Genomic DNA, 22,922 nt, shown 5'->3' with positions numbered 1-22,922 from the left:
ACTGGTTTTGGTCCGAAAAGGCTGCAATGCAGCGTTCGGCTCTTATTCCCAATCGAACGTGGTTGAACAAGCGGTCACGTGCTCCTGGGTGCCCAAATCACCTGGTCACCACGCCAGCAGGCGACACCTTTCACACCAAGGTTCAACTCGAGTCACAGCACTGCACCCAAAAAAGGTTAAACAGGCTAGTAAGTTGTACCCTGCAGGCACGGTGACCAGGTGACTGGTGTACGCAGGAGCACGTGACCGCTTGTTCAACCATGTTCGATTGGGAATAAAGGAGGAACGCTGCATCGCAGCCTTTTCGGACCAAAACCAGTTGACTCAGCGTCCAAAAGACTACATGTGGGCCAATCGCGGTCATCCGTACTTTTATAAGAACGAAATGGCGCTTTTAGTGACATTTTGCATACAAATCCCCATCTAGTAGGGCGCAGTCACCTAGTTTCGGTGGAAGTGCGCGAGTTCGATTGGGATTCAAGTAGGAAGGTAGCGTCTCAGCTTTCTCGGACCAAGACCATTCGACTCAGCACCCCGAAGACTACAACTGGTGAAATTTTGATTTTTGCCTTAACTTCCCCTTTAAAGCAGGCTGTTGCCGATTTGCCCATGCAGGATGAACTCTTTGGCTGTTTGGGCCGTTGATCTGCGGGTACGACTTGCCACCTCCCTCTTAGTGGACCGTACCAGGTCCAGCACATTTCCAATCTGAGTGTCCTGGTCCAGAATCTTGTGGACGAGTGCCAAGGTTATCTCTGCCGATGCCTGGAACTGGTCGCCCAAGGTGGTGGGGTCGACTAAGCCGAGGCCTCCTTCACGGCATGGGAAAGCAAGGACCCTTCGCTCACGCGTGTTTACCGGCTTACCGCACAGGACAGGAACGAGGACATTGGTGATGGTGTCTTCCAGCGGGGCAAGATTTGCAGCAGCACACTCCATGACTCGGCAAAGAAGGACCAGCGATGCTTTAGGCCTTTCGTGAATGCTGCATAGGCAGCCTGTGGCTGGGATTCGGCAATCTTGGCCAAGGACACAATCTGATCTTTCCACTTGCTTGCCTTCTGGGATACATAGTTCTGGACGAATTCCGTTGATCCAAGTCGGCACCTAGAAACCGGTGGCCGTCGGTGGTAATGTGCACACCAGTCCCTGCAAAGGCGTCCTCAGCTTCCCTCAGGTGACCAGCCTTGACAACCAGGACTGATTTATCCCATACGCCGATCCTTTCTGTCGCAGAATATCCCACCAAGCGCGTAGTCGTTGGACTCTGCCGCCCGCAGAGGAGTCATCTGCAAACCACATCTGGATTGTTCCCTCAGCCGATAGAGCACGAATGAGAGGTAGAATGCCCAGTGCATACATGGGCATCACGATGGGATCGCCCTGGGTGGTGCCCTCTGCCGACATGATGACGCTGCCCCCAACAAACAGCTTTGCAGTTTGTCGGTAGCTAATAATAACGACTGTCGCCAGGGATGGGCATAGGTGACGCATGTTGCGCAGGCATGCTGCCCTGTTCAGTAGGTTAAATGCATTCGCTTCAGTATCCTCCTGGTTGAACGCTTGCTGCATGGTATGGATCGCCGCCTCGATCCCGCAGTCCTGGCCTGCACACAGTTGAAGGGTGCCTGCTGCCTCTTGAATATCCTGAACAATTACGTACAGGATGGCTTTGCCTACCACTCTCCGCATCACCTCGCCAATCCCAATTGGTCTGCCCCCCCCCCCCCCCCCGGGTTCTTGTTGAGGGGGATGAGTCGGGATGCCAGGTATGCTTCGAGCGATCGGGGGTCGACAAATTCGGTCGCCACACGTCGAGCAGAGCTTCCTGGCGCATCGCACAGCGAGTCAGACACATCGGAGAACATTGTGCACATCCACCTCCATGCCTCAGCGCCTACATCTGACGGGCCGGCTGCGCCATGCGTGTTGAGTACCGCCTTTCTCACCAAGTCGCGATTGAGACCAGAGAACCGGACCGGATGAGGCTGGGGAGGTGGAACACCTTGTAGCAGGGCCTCCATGTAATTACTGTAAATTTGAGTTCCCCCTGCCAACTTGCGGGCCCTTTTACAATGTGGATTTTAATTTTTTAATTTGTTATTGATCGGAAAACAACTTTAAAAATGGATATTCCCAGTACACATGTACACATTGTATACAACATGCATGGCTTACGACATGGATGCTATTCTCTTGTCCTTGAGAACAGTTGGACTGTTGAATGCAAACCTGGTGTAGCTCGGATGCTGCCCTATTGGCACAGGCACATCTAGCCAAACTACAACTGCGTGCTACATCCGAAATGCCAGACACATACTGGTACTTCAGCTGTAAGTTGTTCCGGCAAAAGTAAAGAGTGCTAGCAGGTACCTGATGTTCGCCAACAACATATTGCTCTGATGAGTTAAAAAGCTAAACTTCCTCACTTCCTGTTGTATGTGCAGGCTCCACCTTGCGGCGCTGAGCACTCATCGTTCGGTGGGGAACGTGGCTTGTGTACTTCGAAGCACATGAACTCAATAGTCAAGATGACATAATATGCCTGTCGTGCTGTGCTATTAATACAATTCCATAAATTCATAGTGCTTGTTGTTGGAGCTACCTTGTTGATCCTTTTGTTGATTCCATCCATTGGATGCTTACAGTTACGGGAGTCGCCTAACCTGAAGAGCTGGACAGGAAAGTCGCCGCTCACTCAGCTTCATGAGCTATGCCAGCGTAATGCCTGGCTAAAGCCACAGTTTGACGTGGTAAGACTCTCCTAGTTATAACTCTCATGCTGGAGATTGTAATCTTGCCGTATTTACTTGTGAGTGCAGGCATGTAGCATGTAGAGGCTATTTGGAGTGTGATGGATTATGAATGTAGAGCTGCCTGTGCTTGAACCGCATTGCTACAACTTTCAACTTATTCTGAGCAGTCTAGTGATGGCTGCAACATGGATGACAAGCCCATGACTTTTTAGTATAATTATTATATCTAACCTGTTCATGTTGTGATTGGATTGCTGTTCTTGTTTCTTTCTCGTTGTAGTTTAAAGGCCGCGGGGGTATTGATGGTTGGCAGTGCAGGATAACTTTGAGTCGCCGTGAGAAGAAGACCAGTGCCATCGAGACAGTGTCGTTCGCGCCTCGGGAGGGCTTTCGAACCCTGACAGATGCGAAGCACTTTTCGTCTGTCTTCACTCTGCAGGTGAGTATGGGACGGAGTTCATGTCTTTCTGGCACTTGTTGCTTGGCACATCTACCACACTAGTCTTTGAGAAGTACTTTCTTTTTGTTCTAACGTTATCACTCTCGGTATGCTGTTAGTACTAAGCCATTTAAAAGTATTTTTTTCCCTGCAATCTATTACTTTGCATGCAAAGACGCAAATCCACACAATCAAGTAGACACTTCCTTTCATCTATCAACAGTTTTTTCTCCCTTCTCTACAGGATAGTACAGGAAACAGTGGACATTTTGAAAGACACACAAGTATAATTATCTTTCTTTTTTCAAACTCTATACATGTATTATAGAGTTTGAAAAAGAAAGAAAGAATGAAAGAGACAACACTTCAACATTGGTGAGAAATGAGTGCTAACTCCAAAACAAAAGCTGTAAGTTGTAGACAAAAACGTTGGAAATATCAACACTGGTCACACCTTCAGGAGGTGTGACACCAAACAACTATATAGTTATGCGTCTTTCCAATTTTCCACCATTCCCTGTACTATCCTGAAGAGAAGAGAAAGAAAACGTTTGATAGATGAAAGGAAATGTCTACTTGATTGGGTGGATTTGCATCTTTGCATGCGAAGTAATAGTAGCGACTTCAGTCCAAAATTCTAAAATCGGAATTAGGGCCAACAAATTGCACGACTGGAAAGAGAAACCTCTGTAGAACACATACAGAAAATTTCATGGGTATATCTTGTCCCAAACCGGAGATATCAGCCCCCAAAGTTGGTATGCAATCGTCGGAGGCCATGTATGCAATTGTATGCAGAGCAATGGCACAAAAGTGGGTTTCCCGGACCTCATGATTATCATGCATACACAGTGAATGTATGCGCGGTATGCGGGTTTTTGGTGTTCTTGGAGGGTGACAGAGAAACCGTCGTACATGCAGATGTTGGACGGGACGTGCTCTGCTTCGATGGATTGAAATAATCACCTCCTCACTGCTCAAGCACCTCCAGAATCTTGACGTGAAGGACATAATCATTAGCGGATTTACAAGCCAAAGGTCTGCTCGCTCCGTCACGCAGAGCCCGTCAAATAGTGCACTCCATAGCCGACTTCAGCCGCTGCGCACAAATATTAATTCTTCAAACTGCTAAAAACGGCTACGGAGGAGAGCCTTACCATGAACCCATCTAAACTAATTTGAGGGCTCTGAACACGATGGTGACTCGGTCATTGACGGGCAAGGTAGCTGAGATGCCGAAAGTTTGCTTTGAAAACTAAAAATACGGAGCGATATATCCAAAAATCGATGACTCAGGACATGCGACACACCGTTGGAAAGCTATTCATGTGTGCTTGTCCATCATGTAAAAATCGAAGGCGCTGGGCACATGAATAACGCGTAGGCAGGCGTAGATCGTCGAGAGAAAAATTGTTCTGTGCACGCCATGCTTGCACCATACATTCGTGCGACGAAGGATTTCTGCCTTTTGGTCACATGATTGAAGTCGCTAGTAATAGATTGCGAAACTAGTTTGACCACCTTCAAACTACTGTTTTTTTTTGTTGCTAAAATTTGCCATGTTTGGTATTTCTGTAATTGTGTGAGCTGGTAGACGTTGCCCATTCTCGGGAAATTTGTTTCAGATGGACAGTGTGGGGTTGATTTCCCCTTTAAGAAGTACCCAACACAGACTTGGCTTTATTCAGAACGGGTACCTTGCAAGCACTTTGGAGGTTATCCAAATGATTTCACCTGTATCCTCTACTAGGTGTCCTGCAATTCACACAAGTACTTTGTGCAATTAAAACCAGTCACAAGTACTTCGTCCAATTGACTGCATGGTTCAAGCTCTTTTCCCTCGTTTCTTTCTCCTGTGTCTCTGTCGACCAGGCAGTCAATGGCCATAAACCAATGCAGCTTGTCCTACCGTATGGCTACCGGGACTACTGGATAGAATTGGACAAGGAACGCAAGGCCGGAAAACTTGACTTTCTCCCTGTCCCCGGCAGCGATCCTTTCGCTAAGAAACCAGGTGGGTTGACAAGCACAACGTCTTTGATGCAAAACTCACAGTGACTTTGATATTCGATCATTTGTGTTCCGAGGTTTGTGCAACTTGATACATGCGCCCTTTGTATACAGCTCATGAAATCTTGCCAGAGGCCTCCTCTACATTGGTGCATACTTAGCATATGCATGAACAGATACTTCTATTACTGCTTTGACACGATCTCACAGTGGGTCTTTAGCTACCTGCACCATTCACACAGCTAACATTGTGTCCTGGGAACTAAGTTTTCCTTGCCTTCTTCATCACTGTCTTTCGGTTGTTCATTATTTTGCGTTTTTTTTCTTCGCTCCTAGTTGAGGAGAAGAAGGCGGAACGAAGGCATGAGACTGCAAGAAAAGTACCACCATTTCTTTCTATTGTCAGAATGAATGAACAGGCCCGGGCAATGATTGTGACCATGCTTTCACAGTATGAAGCTTCTGCTGCTGCTGCTTCTGTGGCTTCTGCTTCTTCATCTTCATCCTCATCTGGATCTCATCAGGTAATTCTTAGACCTGGGAACTGTTATGGCGAAATGGAGATATGCATTGTGGACAAGTGACTCAACATGTGGAAGACCTGGAAACAATTAGATGAGGACTTTGGAGTAGTTTTGCTTTTTGATGGCTCCAAGCAGCTTTCTTAGTTTATGGTTTTGAGGCTGCCTGGCCATGTCACTTTCCACTACAAACCAAGACTATAGGCACATTGCCTATTTAAAAAGGGCTTCAGCAGGTTTAGGATTTGTTTTGATATTTGTTTGTTTGGTCTTTGTTCTTAGCAATGATATGTGTAATGAAAGCATGCACTGTGCCAACATGTGCATTGTTGTGCAGGCGTCCATGGACGCCATTTGTCGTCTCGGATTCCATCCTCAGCACGTAAGAGAAGCAACGGAGAATGCATCGGATAGAGAAGGTGAGGAACGTATGTGTGCACATGTGTGTATGGTGATGGTGGGGGGAGTGGTGGTCTTAGGCTGCATTCTTATAATGGCGCAAACTTGCATGTGCGTGTCGTGTTTTTCGAATTTGGAAACCTTTTGCGAAAAGTGAAAAAGCACACCCAGAGTGACAGCAATCCGGGGAGTCGGGGACAGTTGAAGGTGTCTTTGAAAGCGGCTTTTCTTGTTTTGTTTTCAGCCTGGTGGGATCAAGTGGATTGGCTTGAAGTTGTCAACTCCTTTTGTTACTTCGCAGACGGAAATAATGTCCTGCGCTTCACCATGATAGTTCTAGTCACGTAGACCACCATGATAGTTCTAGTCACGTAGACCACCATGATTGTTCTAGTCACGTAGACCACCATGATTGTTCTCGTCACGCAGACCATGTTGTGCATGCCGTGCATTGCATTGCCTTTCTTCTACGAATGTACAGATGTTGGTAATAGTAAAGTGGCTTGTATGAGGACTTCAATGCCTGTGCTTGTACCATTCGAACTCAGCCTTGAAATGCATTTTGTATGTGACTGTTCTCCTGCATACTTTCTCTGAATATAAAATCTCTGCTTCACTTATCTGTTACTCAATGAAAGTGTGTATTTGTCCATGTCTGAACTTTACGCTCTCATCGCCGGATGGTACGGACGATGCATGTCAAGTCAATTGTCAACTGCTGTTCTTCTTTTGAGATGTCCAGGCATCATCCACTGGTTAAGCCTGCATCTGCCAGAGGCCGACTTGCCACACAACTTTCAAGCTGCGTCCTGGGAAATGTCGGCATCTCATCGCGACCAAGCTGGTTTAGCCAGGGAATATCAGGCTCGGCGGATAGCCGAGTCACTTGGGTATGTACTAGGCTAATTGTCATGCTAGTGCATACAGATTTTTTTAGTACTGTTTAGACTTGTAGTTTCTTGGTCCTTTCTCTTTCGTCTCTCTTAAGGTGGCAGGCTACCTTCGGCGCCAGCCGATAACATACATGCATTCAAATGTCTGTAACATTGGCATCCCTCATTATTTTTGCACCAAATTTTCTACACATGCTGGTCAGATAATAAAGAACACTTGAACAACCACCACACATGCATTTCGACTTGGAGAACAGGATGCTGGACACACCAAACAAGAATATCGCAAAAATGCGGTCAACAAATTTTTGGTACAAGTTTTCTGCAAGGATTTTAGCAATAGCCAGATACTTATGTTACATAATGAGTGTTCTTGCTCAATACTAGATGCTCACGAAGAGATTTATGCTTCTAGATGTAAAGAATCTGGCTGACACACACATAAAGAAATACGTAAAGAACGCGCCGTTGGTCCAATTATCTTTCTGTGCCCATACGTCAGTAGATGTGACAAAATCTTCAAAAGTAGAGACGTGAGCACCTTGCAAATTTGACGTAGATATGAATACATATATAGTTTACTGGATTTGGACATACCAAGTACCAAACTGGAGATATGGTGTACCAAAGGTCACACGGTACCCCCCAAAAAGGGCAACTTTTAGCACTCAAAAACCACCAGGACAGTACATAACGCCTTCCGTCTCTTTGGCCTTGTCTGCATAACCCTTTTTGATGGCACGCCTCTTCTTCCTGGCACTCTTCTGGTCTTCTGAGGACTTCCTCCTGGCATGGTACCTGCTTTCAGAATTGAATTTTTGCAGGAAGGCAGCTGATGAAGGGGTCTGCTCACAACCCATCGCAGCGAGCACATCGCCAAGCTTCTCGTGTCCATCATTGTAGATGAGAACCGCAAGATGCACAGCTGTTTCCACTGTGGGCTTGCCGCAGAAAGACTCCTTCGGGCACAAGCCCCAGATCATGCCATTCAGACTCTCGTTGACGTTTTGCGTGGCCGATCTAGCACACCGTTGTAGTAGGTTCTTCTCCGTCAGTCGTTGGTACACGGGCTTCAGCTCATCCATGACCGCCTTCGGCAAGGAATCATGATGCTCGTAGGCTTTCCCTGACCCAGCCTTATCTCGCTGCCAGCCACACCACGAGTTGAGGCCAGGGAGACAGAACTCGTGTCTGGGCTTTTCATCTGTTGAGCAACTGTGGCAGAGTGATGCCCAGATGGCCCTGGCCATTTCTGAAACACTACCTGCATGCGACTTGATAGCATCACCGTAATAATGTTGCAGCGAATCGATCCTCTTCTCTGTCAACCGGCCTCGTCCCCCAATTGGCTTGCCATCACTGAGTTTCTTGGTACCAAGACGCTGGCGAAGATCTCGAAGGTTTTTTCCCAGTCGCTTTCGAACATGTCCAATGCACTCTTCTTTCTCGATCATCACGTCACCGTACGGCTTCTGTTCAGTCACAGCAAGAAATCCCTTCGAATCACCATCGCCAATGTAGGATGTGTAGCGAAGGCCATTGAGAGCCTCAGATCGATTCCAAATCTTCACTACTGCTGCAGTCTCCATGGCTGGCGATGAGACATTGGTGTTGATGGCGCAGCTGTCAGCATGTGCAGCCTTCCAGGTGGCAAACTCCGCTGCCGTGACTGTCTTCGTGTCGCGTTTGTTGTCCCAAACCTCGCAATGGTTGCAATGCTTCGATAACACCTCCACATCCACCACCTTGAGTGTGTCGTACGCAATTACTGTTTGGACACCAAACACAGAAGAGTACCCACGCCGCATCCATGTGCCGTCAGTGCTTACGGCCACGTGTGACGGATGGTCAGATCCACTCGCTTGCCGCATAGCCAGTAACTCTGCAGCATGGTACCGCATGCTATTTGTCCCAACTTCAACTGCTGCATCATGCAATGCTGAACAGTGAGACTGGAACGACCGTCCGTACATGGGCTCAGGCATATCCATGATGGCACAGAACATCCTCAGTGCTTCTCTTCCCTTGCCAATCATCCGCATGGCCATTGCTGAACGTCTGTTCACATCATAAAATCGCATTGGTGTATGTTTTTCAGCAAGGCTGCCCTCAAATACATGCCCACAATGATCGCAGGTAAGCTCAAGAATTGGGGCTAGGCCATATCGAGTCGACTCCTGGACGAGCAATGACCCAGTCTTGCAGTTGGCACAGACACATGATGAGCCAAGAAGACGTGTCAGGGATGGCAAGTGGACGATTCTGCTACCACTGTTGTGCTCGTCCGAACTGTCATCATCATCATCATCATCAGACTCGTCGCTGGACATAACCTCATCGCTTGAATCACCAGTACAAGAATCAGATGCCACGGAAGATTGATTTGCAACATCCTCAGATGCTGCGACGAATACGTCCAAATCACCATCTTCAGTTGTGGGCTCTTCACGAGCCAAGACAGTCCTTTTCCGCGGGGGAAGGCACTTCTTTGGCCTGCTGAGAACCCTGCTCTTGCGTTTGTTACCCATGGCAGATGATCCACCACGGCTTACGTCTCCAGCAATGTCAAAACTGACAAGGCTTGATGAAACAAAGCTACAACAATTATTTGCTTTGCTGACACTTCGCTGACAAAATTTATTTTTGATGTCAGCTGACTGTCTACCACGCGTACGTCATGAAGGGCAGCCATTTTGGAAATGATTGCCACGGCAACGGATCACAGAGGAGGCCCGCTAGCTCGCGTCAAAAAATTAGAGCGCTACGATCGAAATTGATGAAAATAGCACAAAAATGACTTTGGTGAAAATTTTAATTGTTTTTGCAATTTCATGCAATTTATTTCATATTCAATTTTGTAATTGTCGCACTTACAATCCACTATCTCCGGAGCCACTGGACCGATTGACCCAAAATTTTAAATTCTAATGCTTTGTGGCTACCCCAATCAGAAAAGTATCACAGTTAAAACCTCAAATCAAAAATTCGATTTTTCCCTGGCTAAAGGATTTCGCTAAACAACCTATGCAAATTGATGAAATGGGTTTCATGAGGTGTATAGAACTGTTTTCCATACACTTCCATAGGAATAATCCAAATTTCAAGCTGATCGGCAAATTTTCGGGGTGAAACTTCAGCTGTAGTACAGATAAAAGCACTAGATATGCCAACCTGTGGCAGTGCTCCCCAATCAATCATAGACATCTATTCATGATATCTGCATTCTTATTCAGCATACCAAGCATTTTATATTACTTTCCCTGCCAGTTCTATCATCATCTGCATCCATTACAACACTCTGGATAATGCAGAACACTCAAATCCTATATATAGGATCCGACAAAAAACTGACATGTCCTCTCTAAAACACCTCTATAAGTCCAGCAGTGATAATACTGGCACTCTTGAAAACTTCTGAAGAGAACCTACTGATACTGCCCTAACACCTTAAAATACAATTTAGGCACACAACGTATCCCGGGCGGAAGCATGGTCATGATTATTGGAAAAAATTCAAAAAATCCTATATATATAGGATTTGACAGTTTAAGAGATAAAGTAATTCTTGGCTCTCCATCCGAGTCCATTCCTGCACACCTGATGAGCCGTCTTTATCTATACGGCGAAACGATTGTCGTGTGAAACTGCTGCTTGTTACCGCTGGTTATTGTCCATCTAAATTGTCATAGTCGAAGTACAGTGCTGTTATACTGAGGCGTTCGGTTTTTCATGATTCTTGTTCGCATAGCTTCCCCTTTTATTGATCTTCGCATCTTTTGAGCCACACAAGTTGTGTGGAATGTTGCTTTGCGTTCTTGAATCGTGGTTTGACCGTATTGTCCAATGGTCTTGCCAGTATCGTCATCGACATGCATGAACATCCGCCAGCGTCCTTCACAGCTGAGACTTTCAGCTCGTGCTTATCTTGGTTGCGCTCACCTTCCCCTCCTTATGTTATTTCTATAACTTAGAACCTTCCAAGTTGGAAGGCTGTTGGAGTGCGCATCCAAGATGTGCTAGAGCTGTTAGCCAGTTAATTGTAGAACGTCAGTACCGTCGGTCAGTGTCGTGCAATGTTATCGCATGAGCTGATTGTTTAGTAACTGGTGGTGTTAGTGGACAGTATAGCGTAACTTGTAGTTCCTTGGTCCTTTCTCTTTTGTATAAATAAATATACGCCGAATATTTGTTGACTTTCAGTATGATAGTCCATCTTTCAATGAAGTTTTTTTGCGAAAAGAATAAATAAATAGTTCATATGCATGTTTGTTAGCACTGTTGGCACAGCCCAGCACTTTTGCTGCTGTTGTCCGAATTATGTTTGGTTGTAGGCTGAGCCATGTTTGCGGCTCTCTGCTGGCGTGTGTGTGTGTGTGTGTGTGCGTGTGTGCGTGTGCGTGTGTGTGTGTATGTGTGTATGTGTGTGCGTGTGTATATGTGTGTGCGGTGTGTGTGTATATGTGCGTGTGTGAGTGCTGTGTGTGCTGTGTGTGCTGTGTTGATATTCAGTTTCTCAGTGCCAAGATGCCTGCAGGCCATTGACAGCTGTGACGGCGATGCTCTTCAAGCCAGGTGCTCTTTGCTCAAGTGCATCGTGACAGGGTCGGATGGATGGCAGCCACCTGTTCCCAAAGAGTAGGTGACATGTGGAAGCAAAATGGCTCCGAAATGTTTCAATTTTGGAGTGATTTCCGTATCCATGACAATGAAGAGTAGATGCATCTCTGAAAAATGCTCCCATCAACATAGTCACTGTCATTGTCTTCGTTGTGCGAAGTGTCTGTTCTGCGTCTTCCTTTGCGGTGTTATCTCTTCATTTTAGATTTTCTTCTGAAGAGCTGAGTACCGCTATTGAGCAGCGCTTAGAAGAGACGATGGTGTTGCAAGCCATTCTTGGTGATAGGTATGTGTGTTAGTTTTAACTACGTGACCACTGTGATTGAATTAGAACAAATTCCTCCCATCATGTTGTAGATCGTAACTGTGCGCTCAGATCGGCAGATGGGTTCTCGGGTAATGTTTCCGTCTGGTCGGGAACCCATACATCTTCACAACACTCTCCAAACGGTCTCTGGGCTACACCAATCACTAGAAGAGAAAGATTTTTTTCGGGCAAGGCCCATCTTCGGGATTATCCCATTGTGTGTGTGTGTATGTGTGTGCGCGTGTGTGAGTGTGAGTGCGTGCATGCATGCATGCGAGGGTGTGTGTGTGTGTGTGCATGTGTGTGTGTGTGTGTGTGTGTGTGCGTGTATGTGCGTGCGTGTGTGCATGTGTGTGTGCGTGTGTGCATGTGTGTGTGTGTTGTATATTGCGATCTGGACCGCTATCATTGCTATAAGAGAAAATCGGTGCGGGGTACATCCAGTGCATTTGCAGATTTGCTTGCTTCTCTTGCGATGGGCGTACATCGTACATGGTGTTGTATAACGTATTGTTCATGTGTGTAGATATAGTTCTGGTGGTGATGATGGTCGTCCAGCAACAGTTCAACTAGAGCTTCCACCATCTAGCACACCCTCGTTTACCACATCCAGTAGTGCAAAGTCCAAGTACGCAGCACCTCGAGCAGAAGAACGTGAGGAATGTGTTCTGGAAATCTACCACACAGCGGACTCTCTGTACCCGTACGGCACCCCGAGCGGCCTTCTGGTTCACAACAAAACCTGGCCAATGTACACGCGCCTGCACATTGTGCAAGCGGCCGGCAGATATGCTGAGGAACTGGCCGCCCGTTCCGATGGAATGGTGTTCATCAGTGAAGTAGTGACATGGCTGGAGGAGCAGATACCCGTCTTGTCGCAGGTTGCACCCACACTCATGAGCTTGTCCTACCTGAGAACTGGCAATGATGTGTAAGTTTTAAAAAACTCTCTGGCTGAACGTGTTTGCAGTTAACGGTTCTTCTATGAGACATTTCGCTTCTTCGATGGGCATGTGCCAAGCTGTATGCTGTAAATACCGTGGCCGTATGCGGTGACACCGGTGTGTCTTGATCTGTTTTGGTATGCATGTCCTTGTACACGCACATTTCTGTTTTATTCTTAGTTGAACTTCTCCATCTAAACAAGAGCTAAGCCTTGTTTGCACGAGTGGACTGGTCTGGTTGTTGTTTGTACATGGAATACAAAAATGCAATGTACAATTGAGGTGCATGTTCTGTGAATATAATCATCCCTTCATTAACGTGGTGATTGCTGCGTTTTGCCTGTTTGTCGATGTGCAGTGCGGACGCATCAGATCAGCTGCCAGCATTCCGATCGCCCAGTCCTGAGGAGAGTGATGGCGATGGTGGTGCAACAGCGAGTGCTGCAGCATCAGCCAGCGCCAGCAGTCGTGGCACATCGGGCAAGGAATTCGGTTCTCTTGCTCCGTTCAGAAAACCGGTAGGTGCTTGTCGCTCGCGCACCAGCCCGCCCTACCTGCTTGTTTCCGCATGCCGACATGCCCGGGAACCAGGTTACGCCGCCAATTATCGACACACAGCAGTGTTATTTTACTATGGACATTACCAGTAATGTAGAGCCTATATATAGCCGGGAACTACTTTGAATGAATCTTGTGCTTAATCTCCGTCTCACATTCGTTTTTCTCCTGATGATAGCACTGTGGCATGAAACTTCAAAGTGGAGACATTTGCCTAACGGATATTTCCACTGGACCCACGTGTAGTTTTTCACTGTAGTGTATTTCTGAGACGCACACACACCCTTCAGTCCCTGGGTGGCTGGTTAGAGAGGTTCCACTGCTGCAATTATAATCAACCAGAGTATGTTAAGTGTGTGTGTGTGTGTGTCCCCTTTTCCATTTCACTCTCTCCTGTTGCTACCTAGCCGTCTTCCTCTGAAGCCGCTAAGCTTCGAAGGAACTTGGAAGAAGAGTATACACGTCGGCAAACGCAAGCCGCTTACAAGCGTATGCTACCACAGCGACAGCGCCTGCCAGCTTCTAAATATGAAGATGAAGTAGTGCAGGTCAGCATCCACAGTCTAGCTTTCTTGCTGTTTGCTTTGCAGTCTTGCTGCGTGCGGCGTTCGGATATTGTACTGTGCTTTAAAACTGTTGTGTGAGCCAAACTTATTGCTCCAGGACCGTCGACACATTAGCTCTCTGTAGCTGTGTCTGTGCTGGAAGAAATGACTCAGTGCTTGCCGGTTGCTTTGTTTGTTTGTTCAGGTGGTGGAGAAAAGCTCAGTGACCATCATCCAGGGTGAAACAGGCTGCGGTAAAAGTACTCAAGTACGTATGCTATTTCCTTGACGGAACTGTTCACAACACGCATTGAATACAGTCAACCTTGTGGATAATGACCCTCGTTCGTGCATGAGGAAAGTGGCGTTACTGGCGAGTTGTTATTCATGAGGTTGAAAGTATGCAGGTGAATGCGAGGTTGAAAGTATGCAGTTGAAAGTATGCAGTTGAAAGTATGCAGGTGAATGATCACTAGGTCTGGAGATTGTGTTGTTATTTGCGAGTTGTTGTATACGCAATGTCGTGCTCATGTAGAATCATCTTTTAGTATCGCACTTAGTGTCGCTGATCAGTATCGCCAAGAGTTCATAACCTCCCAGAATGTGCAACGCCTGATCCAGCTCTGCATAGGGTCTTGGTCGAGCGGAATCGGATCTTTGCGTCATAATACCGTACACATCTGAGAGGAACCCGGGGAGTCGCGGGTAATCTCGGATCAAAAACAATGGTGCCCTGCCTCGAGACCGGCCTTGCGCTGGTGTGGAGCGTACGCATGACATCAGAAGATCCGATTCCGCTCGACCAAGACCCTATGCAGACCTGGATCATCGTTGCACACTCTGGGGGGTTATGTACTCTTGGTATCGCAGATCAGTGCACAACCAGTGGTGCCTATTTGTATGTGTTTCCCCTATTCAGGTTCCTCAGTTCGTCCTGGACAATGCGTGGAAAACAGGACGGGGCGACAGTTGCTTCATTGTCGTCACTCAGCCGCGCAGACTGGCAGCAATGGCCGTGGCGGAACGAGTAGCATCTGAGCGCGGTGAGAAGGTGAGCAGTTACTTCAGTGTAGGACTATTTCTTTACCTCCCAGTGGTTGACTCTGTCTACGCTTACAGATAATTGTGCTGTTTTAAATAGATTCACCGCTCTGCTCCGACTATGATACTTGCGCATTCATTTCCATCTGTCTGTTCAAGCCTGCTTGATTTCGCTGCAAGCCTACTGTAGATGTTGGATAGGTGTTTCAATTTCGCTGCTGCTGTTGGTCGCGAGCACATGCTGTCCAGACCAGAGTAGTCCAGTCATTGTGTTGTTAACACCTGGCTAGATCTCTTGTGAGCTGTACTGCTCTCCGGCTTCAAGCCACCACCTTTCTACTGCATGATCCATTGCTATTGTAACCACCTTTCTACTGCGTGATCCATTTGCCATTGCTATTGTCCAGGTTGGCAAATACGTAGGGTACAGTGTTCGTCTGGAGAGCAAGTGTTCCTCTCACACAAGACTACTGTTCTGCACAACTGGGTAAGGCTAAAGGGGTTGTTGCTGCTTCTTCTTCCTCTGCCGCTGCTGCTGCTGCTGTCTTGCCTGTTTGCATTATTAATGTTGGTGTGCGTACGGCTTTCTGCTGAGTTCTTTGACTAGCAAGCACGCTGTAATACTTGAGCGAGATGAACTTTGGACTTTCCACCTGTAAATGAATGCATTGTTGACTTTGTTGTAGAGTCTTGATATGGCTTGCCGTCTGCCTCTTTTACTGACTGTTTGGTTCATATTATGCCTTGTTGCCTCCTGTCTGCCTTGTTGCCTCCTGTCTGCCTTGTTGCCTCCTGTCTGCCTTGTTGCCTCCTGTCTGCCTTGTTGCCTCCTGTCTGCCTTGTTGCCTCCTGTCTGCCTTGTTGCCTTGTTGCCTTGTTGCCTTGTTGCCTCCTGTCTGCCTTGTTGCCTTGTTGCCTTGTTGCCTCCTGTCTGCCTTGTTGCCTTGTTGCCTCCTGTCTGCCTTGTTACCTTGTTGCCTTGTTGCCTCCTGAGTCCTGTCTGTTGTTTGTGTGTTAGTGTGCTGCTGAGGTGGTGTCAGGAACCTGGCCGCCTTCAGGCCATTTCTCATCTTATTGTGGATGAAGTGCACGAGAGAAGCAATGACATGGACACACTGCTGGCACTCATTCGCATTCGCATGCAGCATGGTAAGTCCCCCCCCCCCCTCCACACACCTTAAGGGCGCGTTCGAATTGTCGCTCATTGACTTTTCGAGGAGCTTCGTTTTTCTGAAGAGGTGGCCTTATTGGCCTCTTCAGAAAAAGAAAACTCCTCGAAACTCCACAACCTCATCCGATGGGAGAGGTGGATTAATTCCGAAGAGTTTGGAATAGCTACGTCACGTAGTACGTGGAGATGGTCGATCTGATCGGACGTTATCATCGCCATGACAATTCCACTGAAAAACTCTAAAAATGATAGAAACCGTTCTAATGGGACACTTCAACTAATCTCTTTAAAAATTTGTTCGAACAATTGATGAAGACAATTCGAACGCCCCCTAAATTTGTTGCTAGTGCTGTTGCTTCTTGTGAGTGCATCAGAATGTAAGCACTGGACAGCATTGAATGTATGGCTGCATTGGACCCTGACAACAGTGGTATGTTTCCATGCAAGCCTGCACGAAATAAGCTTTGGAGAATCTGACTGGAACTACATGTACACATAATGTGATTGTTACTATACTATGTGTGCGCATGATTAGTTTTATTTGCAATCTGTTCGTGGAGAAAAAGAAGATTTGACCAGCTGAAACCTGTACATGCATACCTGCTTCAGGCTGTAGCACAGTACTATCCTGTGCTCCGACATGCTAGGAAAGAGAATGGAATGGATACATGTCTGCCATTGCCTGCCTGTTTGTGGTATTGCCTACTGCTGCTGGTCTATATCCACAGAGTGTTCCAGAATGAAGGTGGTACTGATGAGTGCCACGTTGCACACTCAGCAGCTCTCCGAGTTCTTTCTCGGATGTCCACAAGCCCACTCGACCGCGCAAGTAGTGAAAATCCCTGGATTCACCTATCCCGTCGATATCTTCTACTGGGAGGATGTCAAGGGATATACGCGCTATGTGGATGATCAGGAAGATGGAGATAGAAGAAAGGTATGTGGTATGTGCTGCCATGCCTGTGTGCTTGTTGTTTTAAATCTCTATCCTCACACGTTGTTGTTTCGAATCTTTATTCTCTAGCTGTGTTGCGTATAATTGTTAGTGCTCACTCCTCTGCTGTACGTGTCAGTCTTGTGTATTGTAGCTGAGTGTTTTGTTTCTTCTGATGTATTCCTGTAGAACTATGCATCATCTGGAGGTGCATCAAAGTAAGTTCTCCTGCATGGTTTATGTGCATATCATTATGTCCGTAATGGACCACTGACTACACTGTGACACACATGACCAAGCATCTACGGTTGTACAATACTGGCATTGAGTTTTATCGACATGCTACTGGTAGGGACTGAGTTGCATGCTAAAACCCTTTTCGTATTCGCATTCGTGATGAGTACACCCAGTAGTAATAATTATAGTTTGCCTCTCCCACCCAGTAGCAACACAGTACTTGCCAGTGAAAATTCCCCCTTGAATACAGTAGCGCTGGGTGTAGTGTGGCCATAGCACTATGAACACTGGGCTTTGTACTCGAACGCGACACTGCTTGATTTGTTTGGCACACAGTCACGCACAGACACACATACACACACACACACACACACACACACACACACACACACATTGACCTTGACCTTGACCTTGACCAGTGGAATGGGCAACAATGTTGGTGTTGAAGCACAAGGCGAGGTGCAGGATCGACAGAGTCCAAAGGCTGGTGGGAGGAACCTGCGAGAGGGCACTTATGTACCTTCAGCCTACCAGCACTCTTGAACCATCTACCACAACGTTGACACGACTTTGCACCAGGCTGTTGGCTGACAGGAAGTTGACGGGCCGCACTGCACTTATGCTGCTTGTACCCAGACGCACTAAGATGGCGGTCGCAAACACTGCAGTGCACAGTTGGCTTAGATGGTGGTGGTGGAGGCACAACATCAACAACACTCGATCTCCACAAAGGTCGATCCTGGGCTATTGCAAACCATGGTGTATCCAAGGAGCGTAGGTCGTGATGAACACGGTCCTTGAGCCGAAGGCGTGGACCTTGACACACACACACACACACACACACACACACACACACACACACACACACACACACGGAGACTCCCTCGATTTAGGCTAAGGCCTGTGGAGAACCCATAAATACAAAATACAAATACATACACACACACACACACACACACACACACACACACACACACACACACACACACACACACACACACACACACACACACACACACAGCTCTACGTATGAGTGATGCTTGTAAAAATTCTTCTGCGCACACATGAACGTAACTACGAGTACATGACTGTGTGTACTCCCCACTTTGCCCGCTTACCTGTGCCTGTCTTGTGCAGATCTGCCAGCAACACAAGCAGCAGTAATATTCCTCCGCTAGATTTGAATGCCGTCGTACACTGCGTGTCGTATCTGGTGGAGCATGAGCCTCCCAGTGTCATGCTCGTCTTTCTGCCGGGCTTGGCGGAAATCCTGAAGTGCATCTCGCAGGTGTCAAACGGTGGTGTCGCTGCACAGGTATGGAATGGCGACTGTGCGCTTTAGTGAGTGATAGAACTACGCAGCTGCTGTGTAATGCAGGTGCTGGTTTGGTCGTGTCCCAGCCTGTTCATGGTATGCCCTGGAAACAGATGATTCCACTCATTTTAGCCCCGGAAAAATGTTTATTATAGCAGACTGGTAGTGGGCGTACGGGAATGGCTGGTCGGGAACCAAGTGGACTACACTCCGGAGCTATGTTCCTGGAAGGAGAAGCTGTGAATGTAGTGGTCAAGCCGTGAATGTAGTGGTCAAGCCGTGAATGTAGTGGTCAAGCCGTGAATATAGTGGTCAAGCCGTGAATATAGTGGTCAAGCCGAGATTGTGTACGAACTATGTGATCTCCTCCTTCCTACTAGTCCTCTCATCTTTTCTCTCACCTCTCACCTCTCACCTCTCACCTCTCTCTCTCTCTCTCTCTCTCTCTCTCTCTCTCTCTCTCTCTCTCTCTCTCTCTCTCTCTCTCTCTCTCTCTCTCTCTCTCTCTCTCTCTCTCTCTCTCTCTCTCTCTCTCTCTCTCTCTCTCTCTCTCTCTCTCTCGCTCTCTCGCTCTCTCGCTCTCTCGCTCTCTCGCTCTCTCGCTCTCTCTCTCTCTCTCTCTCTCTTTCTTTCTCTCTCTCTTTCTCTCTCTCGGTCCAAGCTTTCACGCTTTCATGTTTTGCAATTACTTGCTTTTTCCTGTGTGGCTGCAGGCTCTTGCACTTCCCCTGCACTCATCCCTGTCTCCCGCCGAGCAACATAGAATATTTGAGCCAGTTCCACGAGGCAAGTGGAAGGTGAGATTATCCTATTTTCTTCTACTGTCAAAGCTGCAACAAGTTGGAACACTGATATTATATGCCAAACTCCAAACTCTTGCTTTCGGAAGAACTGGTGTTTGTGACATTGTTGGACGCATTGCTGCATTATCACTGTTTGTGGTTGTGTGTGTGTGTGTGTGTGTGTGTGTGTGTGTGTGTGCGTGCGTGCGTGCGTGCGTGCGTGCGTGCGTGTGTGTGTGTGTGTGTGTGTGTGTGTGTGTGTGTGTGTGTGTGTGTGCGTGTGTGTGTGTGTCCCATATGGTGCAGTGGTATGTGCAGCGATTTCCAATCGACAGGTTGCGGGTTCGATTCCGACGATTATGGTCGCACACGTCTTTCTTCTCTTTCTCAGACTCCTCCTGGCTTTTCTTTCATTCTCCTGGCCGGGTGGTTACCAACAGCCAGTGCATGCCGGAGTATGTGGTGTGATGTGTGTGTGTGTGTGTGTGTGTGAAAAAAATGATGAAAAAAACGAAAAAACCCAAAGGGATTCACTGGCCAGAAAAAGCCACTTCATAGCTGTGTGGTGTAGACCAGGCTGAATAATGGCGGTCAATTCTTCAGCCTTGCAAGCTGTTGAATGTTGCAATCCCAGCACAAGCTGCTATGGCTTCTGCTGTAGCATCGCTATCATCGCCGGAGGCGATGGGCGTCCAATGGTCCAATGGTGTGTGTGTGTGTGCACTGGATTATGTATGCTTGGATATTTGCAGGTTGTGTTTACAACGAATATTGCCGAGACGAGTATCACTGTGGATGGTGTGACACACGTCCTCGACGCTGGCAGGGTCAAGCAGACCAGGTATGGGAGTTTAGCTAGTGGCTCGTTGAGTGCTCCTCAATACACTCTCGACTAGTGGCTTGTTGAGTGCTCCCTCAATGCACTCTCAACCATCCCGCTCTACTCGCCAATCACGACCATAGTGAGGACAATCCTGTTTGGATGTTGATATTGCCAGACCCTCCAGTTGGCTGTTTCGCTTTAACAGAGCTCATCAGTGGAGGTATTAGTCTAGATGATACACGTAGATGATTGTTTGAGGTGAATGAATGTTATATGGGGCAAAGCTTTCACAAGCAGTGGAATTGCGCACCTTGGTGCCCTAGGGCATGCCACGCTTCTATGTAAAGGACGCAATTGCAACAGTTTTACCATATCATTCCTTCCCTCAATCACTTATTCAATATCTGCTACTCGTACATGTAGAAGTACCTCCACTGATGAGCTCTGTTGGAGTGAAACAGCTGTCTGAAGGGCCTGACAATGTCAAAATCTCAACTGAATTGTCCTTGCTGTGGTGCTGTGGTGCTGCGGTGCTGCGGTGCTGCGGTGCTGTGGTGGTGATGAGCAGCAAGTGGAGTACATGTAGTGGGTTCGTCAACAGTACGGTGTGGAGTGACTAATTTCACTAAAGTGGCCGAGTTGGCTGCTATTTTCTCTTCTGGTCTTTTTTTGGTAGTTGTAGTTAGACTTGGGGGATAATGTGACCAGGTAATTATTTTTTTCATAGTGGTCAATCTTCTTCCACTGTTGATACATTCTTTGTAACCTTGGATTTTTCTTTCTTTTTTTGTATCGTGTAGCCACGATCCAAGCAGTGGTTTGTTTGCAGCGACTGGTCGAGGTGTGGACATCACAGAGCAGTTGCAAGCAACGCACAGGTCGAGCCGGGCGAACTCGAGCCGGTATTTGCTGGCGCCTGTTCACCCAGCAACAGTTTGCACATTTGACGCAGGAAGACGTAAGAGATACGCGTTCCTTTGCTCTTGTCTGTGCTCCGCCTGACAAGAAGGCACGAACGTATACTAGTACTTGGGGGTAACTTTCGAAAGCTGCTGTTGAAGAAACAAAATGCACAGGTTTGCGTGCAGGGCGGGTCAAGGAGACAAGAACCACCTTTACGCCAGTGTGGGACGCCACCACCCCATGACCAGGCGTTAGATGCGTCGTGTCAGAGGCGCCAAGTGCTGTTGAAGAACCTGAACTTATTATCTGTCTAAGTGTGGTAGTCTGTTATACATGTAGCATTTACTTTACAAGTGTAGTAGAAATGGGTATGGCACTACGAGTACTAGACTCTTTGGACCAGATTTTGCATTCCCGAGTTGTAGTTCAAACCCCTATAGTAGTCTGGTCCTCTAAGTACACCGTACACCGTACACCGTATACCGTACACCGTACCAGTAGCGGCATGTGTGCTGTAAGCATTGACATGCTATAGCCTGTCCTGATGCGTGTGCGTGTGGTGTGTCCTATATATTTTTGCAGATTCCAGAAATCCAGCGCACTTCGCTCGAGCAGCTGTGCTTACAAACCCAGTCGATTTTACACGAGCGGGACATTGAATGCCTGAAGAAGATGAAAATGAAGAGCGTCAAGAAACCATCGCACGCCACTGCCGCATCTTCATCCGAGGCGGCTGCTACCGCGGATGACTCATCATCTCCGCTGCAGAAAGAACGCGTAGCTGCTGAGAAGCTTCTGTCGTCGCCGGGCAGTCTGCCGACAGCCAAGTTTCTGCTGCGCTGCATGCTCTCTGCCCCGTCACCTCTGGCTGTGGCTGCCGCAGTCACGTCGCTTATCCGCATCGAGGCTGTCGACGCTGAGTCTGGCTTCATGACCAACATGGGAAAGTACCTGTGCAAGATACCAGCCGATGCACGCATAGCTAAGGTAGGTACATACTGGGACTACGAAGTACAGTGAAACCTGTCTAAGACGACCGCTCAAGGGACCTGCAAAATGTGGTCTCTGCTGCCAGGCGGTCTCCTTATCCAGGGTTGTTTGGCTGCTAATAGCATCCCTTGGTCCTGGTTACAGTGGTCTTCTGAGGCAGGTGGTCTTCTGAGGCAGGTGGTCTTCTGAGGCAGGTGGTCTTCTGAGGCAGGTGGTCTTCTGAGGCAGGTGGTCTTCTGAGGCAGGTGGTCTTCTGAGGCAGGTGGTCTTCTGAGGCAGGTGGTCTCCTTGACAGGTTTTACTGTACATGTACAGTGACACCATAGTATAAAGTAGCGGCTGCTTATAACATACTATGGGCTGTAAAGTAGTATTACAAATTTTAATAGCATATGAACAGGCGACGTGGAGACAATACATTTTAATAGTACATCGAGGGTTACACCCTTCTATCCAAACATGTGTGGCTACAATGCAATGGGATGAGAGTGTGTGTGTGTGTGTGTGTCAATGTGTGTGTGTGTGTGTGGGGGGGGGGGGGTGCGTGTGGATAACTATGGACTACTACTGGCCAGATTTTCTCTTGTGTAATCAATAGTGCTAGTGAAGATTATATCTGATCCACTCTGATTTAGCCGCCCACACTGGTAGCAAGTATCACCTTCATTGGGGCAGGGGTAACTGCGGCCTTGATGCCGTCAATCCTTTTTCTGCACCTTGTCCTCGCCCACTTACTG

At 47.6% G+C, this 22,922-nt stretch overlaps 1 protein-coding gene across 1 annotated transcript in view; it reads left to right on the top strand.

Annotated features, from left to right (window-relative positions):
• Positions 1 to 22,922, top strand: part of LOC135810464 (uncharacterized) — a 29,001-nt gene that overhangs the window by 1,128 nt on the left and 4,951 nt on the right. The window contains exons 2-24 of the mRNA XM_065323954.1: positions 2,649 to 2,753; positions 3,037 to 3,195; positions 5,068 to 5,209; positions 5,542 to 5,729; positions 6,064 to 6,145; positions 6,868 to 7,015; positions 11,528 to 11,653; positions 11,841 to 11,921; positions 12,469 to 12,873; positions 13,245 to 13,404; positions 13,852 to 13,992; positions 14,195 to 14,257; positions 14,909 to 15,040; positions 15,438 to 15,517; positions 16,049 to 16,179; positions 16,930 to 17,138; positions 17,325 to 17,353; positions 18,510 to 18,687; positions 19,401 to 19,484; positions 20,222 to 20,310; positions 20,433 to 20,512; positions 21,093 to 21,250; positions 21,778 to 22,182. Coding sequence (XP_065180026.1) covers positions 2,649 to 2,753; positions 3,037 to 3,195; positions 5,068 to 5,209; positions 5,542 to 5,729; positions 6,064 to 6,145; positions 6,868 to 7,015; positions 11,528 to 11,653; positions 11,841 to 11,921; positions 12,469 to 12,873; positions 13,245 to 13,404; positions 13,852 to 13,992; positions 14,195 to 14,257; positions 14,909 to 15,040; positions 15,438 to 15,517; positions 16,049 to 16,179; positions 16,930 to 17,138; positions 17,325 to 17,353; positions 18,510 to 18,687; positions 19,401 to 19,484; positions 20,222 to 20,310; positions 20,433 to 20,512; positions 21,093 to 21,250; positions 21,778 to 22,182 — 3,375 coding nt within the window. The remainder of the gene's footprint in view (positions 1 to 2,648; positions 2,754 to 3,036; positions 3,196 to 5,067; positions 5,210 to 5,541; positions 5,730 to 6,063; positions 6,146 to 6,867; positions 7,016 to 11,527; positions 11,654 to 11,840; positions 11,922 to 12,468; positions 12,874 to 13,244; positions 13,405 to 13,851; positions 13,993 to 14,194; positions 14,258 to 14,908; positions 15,041 to 15,437; positions 15,518 to 16,048; positions 16,180 to 16,929; positions 17,139 to 17,324; positions 17,354 to 18,509; positions 18,688 to 19,400; positions 19,485 to 20,221; positions 20,311 to 20,432; positions 20,513 to 21,092; positions 21,251 to 21,777; positions 22,183 to 22,922) is intronic.

Source organism: Sycon ciliatum, chromosome 2 (genome assembly GCF_964019385.1).
Source record: "Sycon ciliatum chromosome 2, ocSycCili1.1, whole genome shotgun sequence".
Lineage (NCBI taxonomy): Eukaryota > Metazoa > Porifera > Calcarea > Leucosolenida > Sycettidae > Sycon > Sycon ciliatum.
Note: the sequence above shows the minus strand (reverse complement) of the source record. Positions and strands in the feature narration are given on the sequence as shown.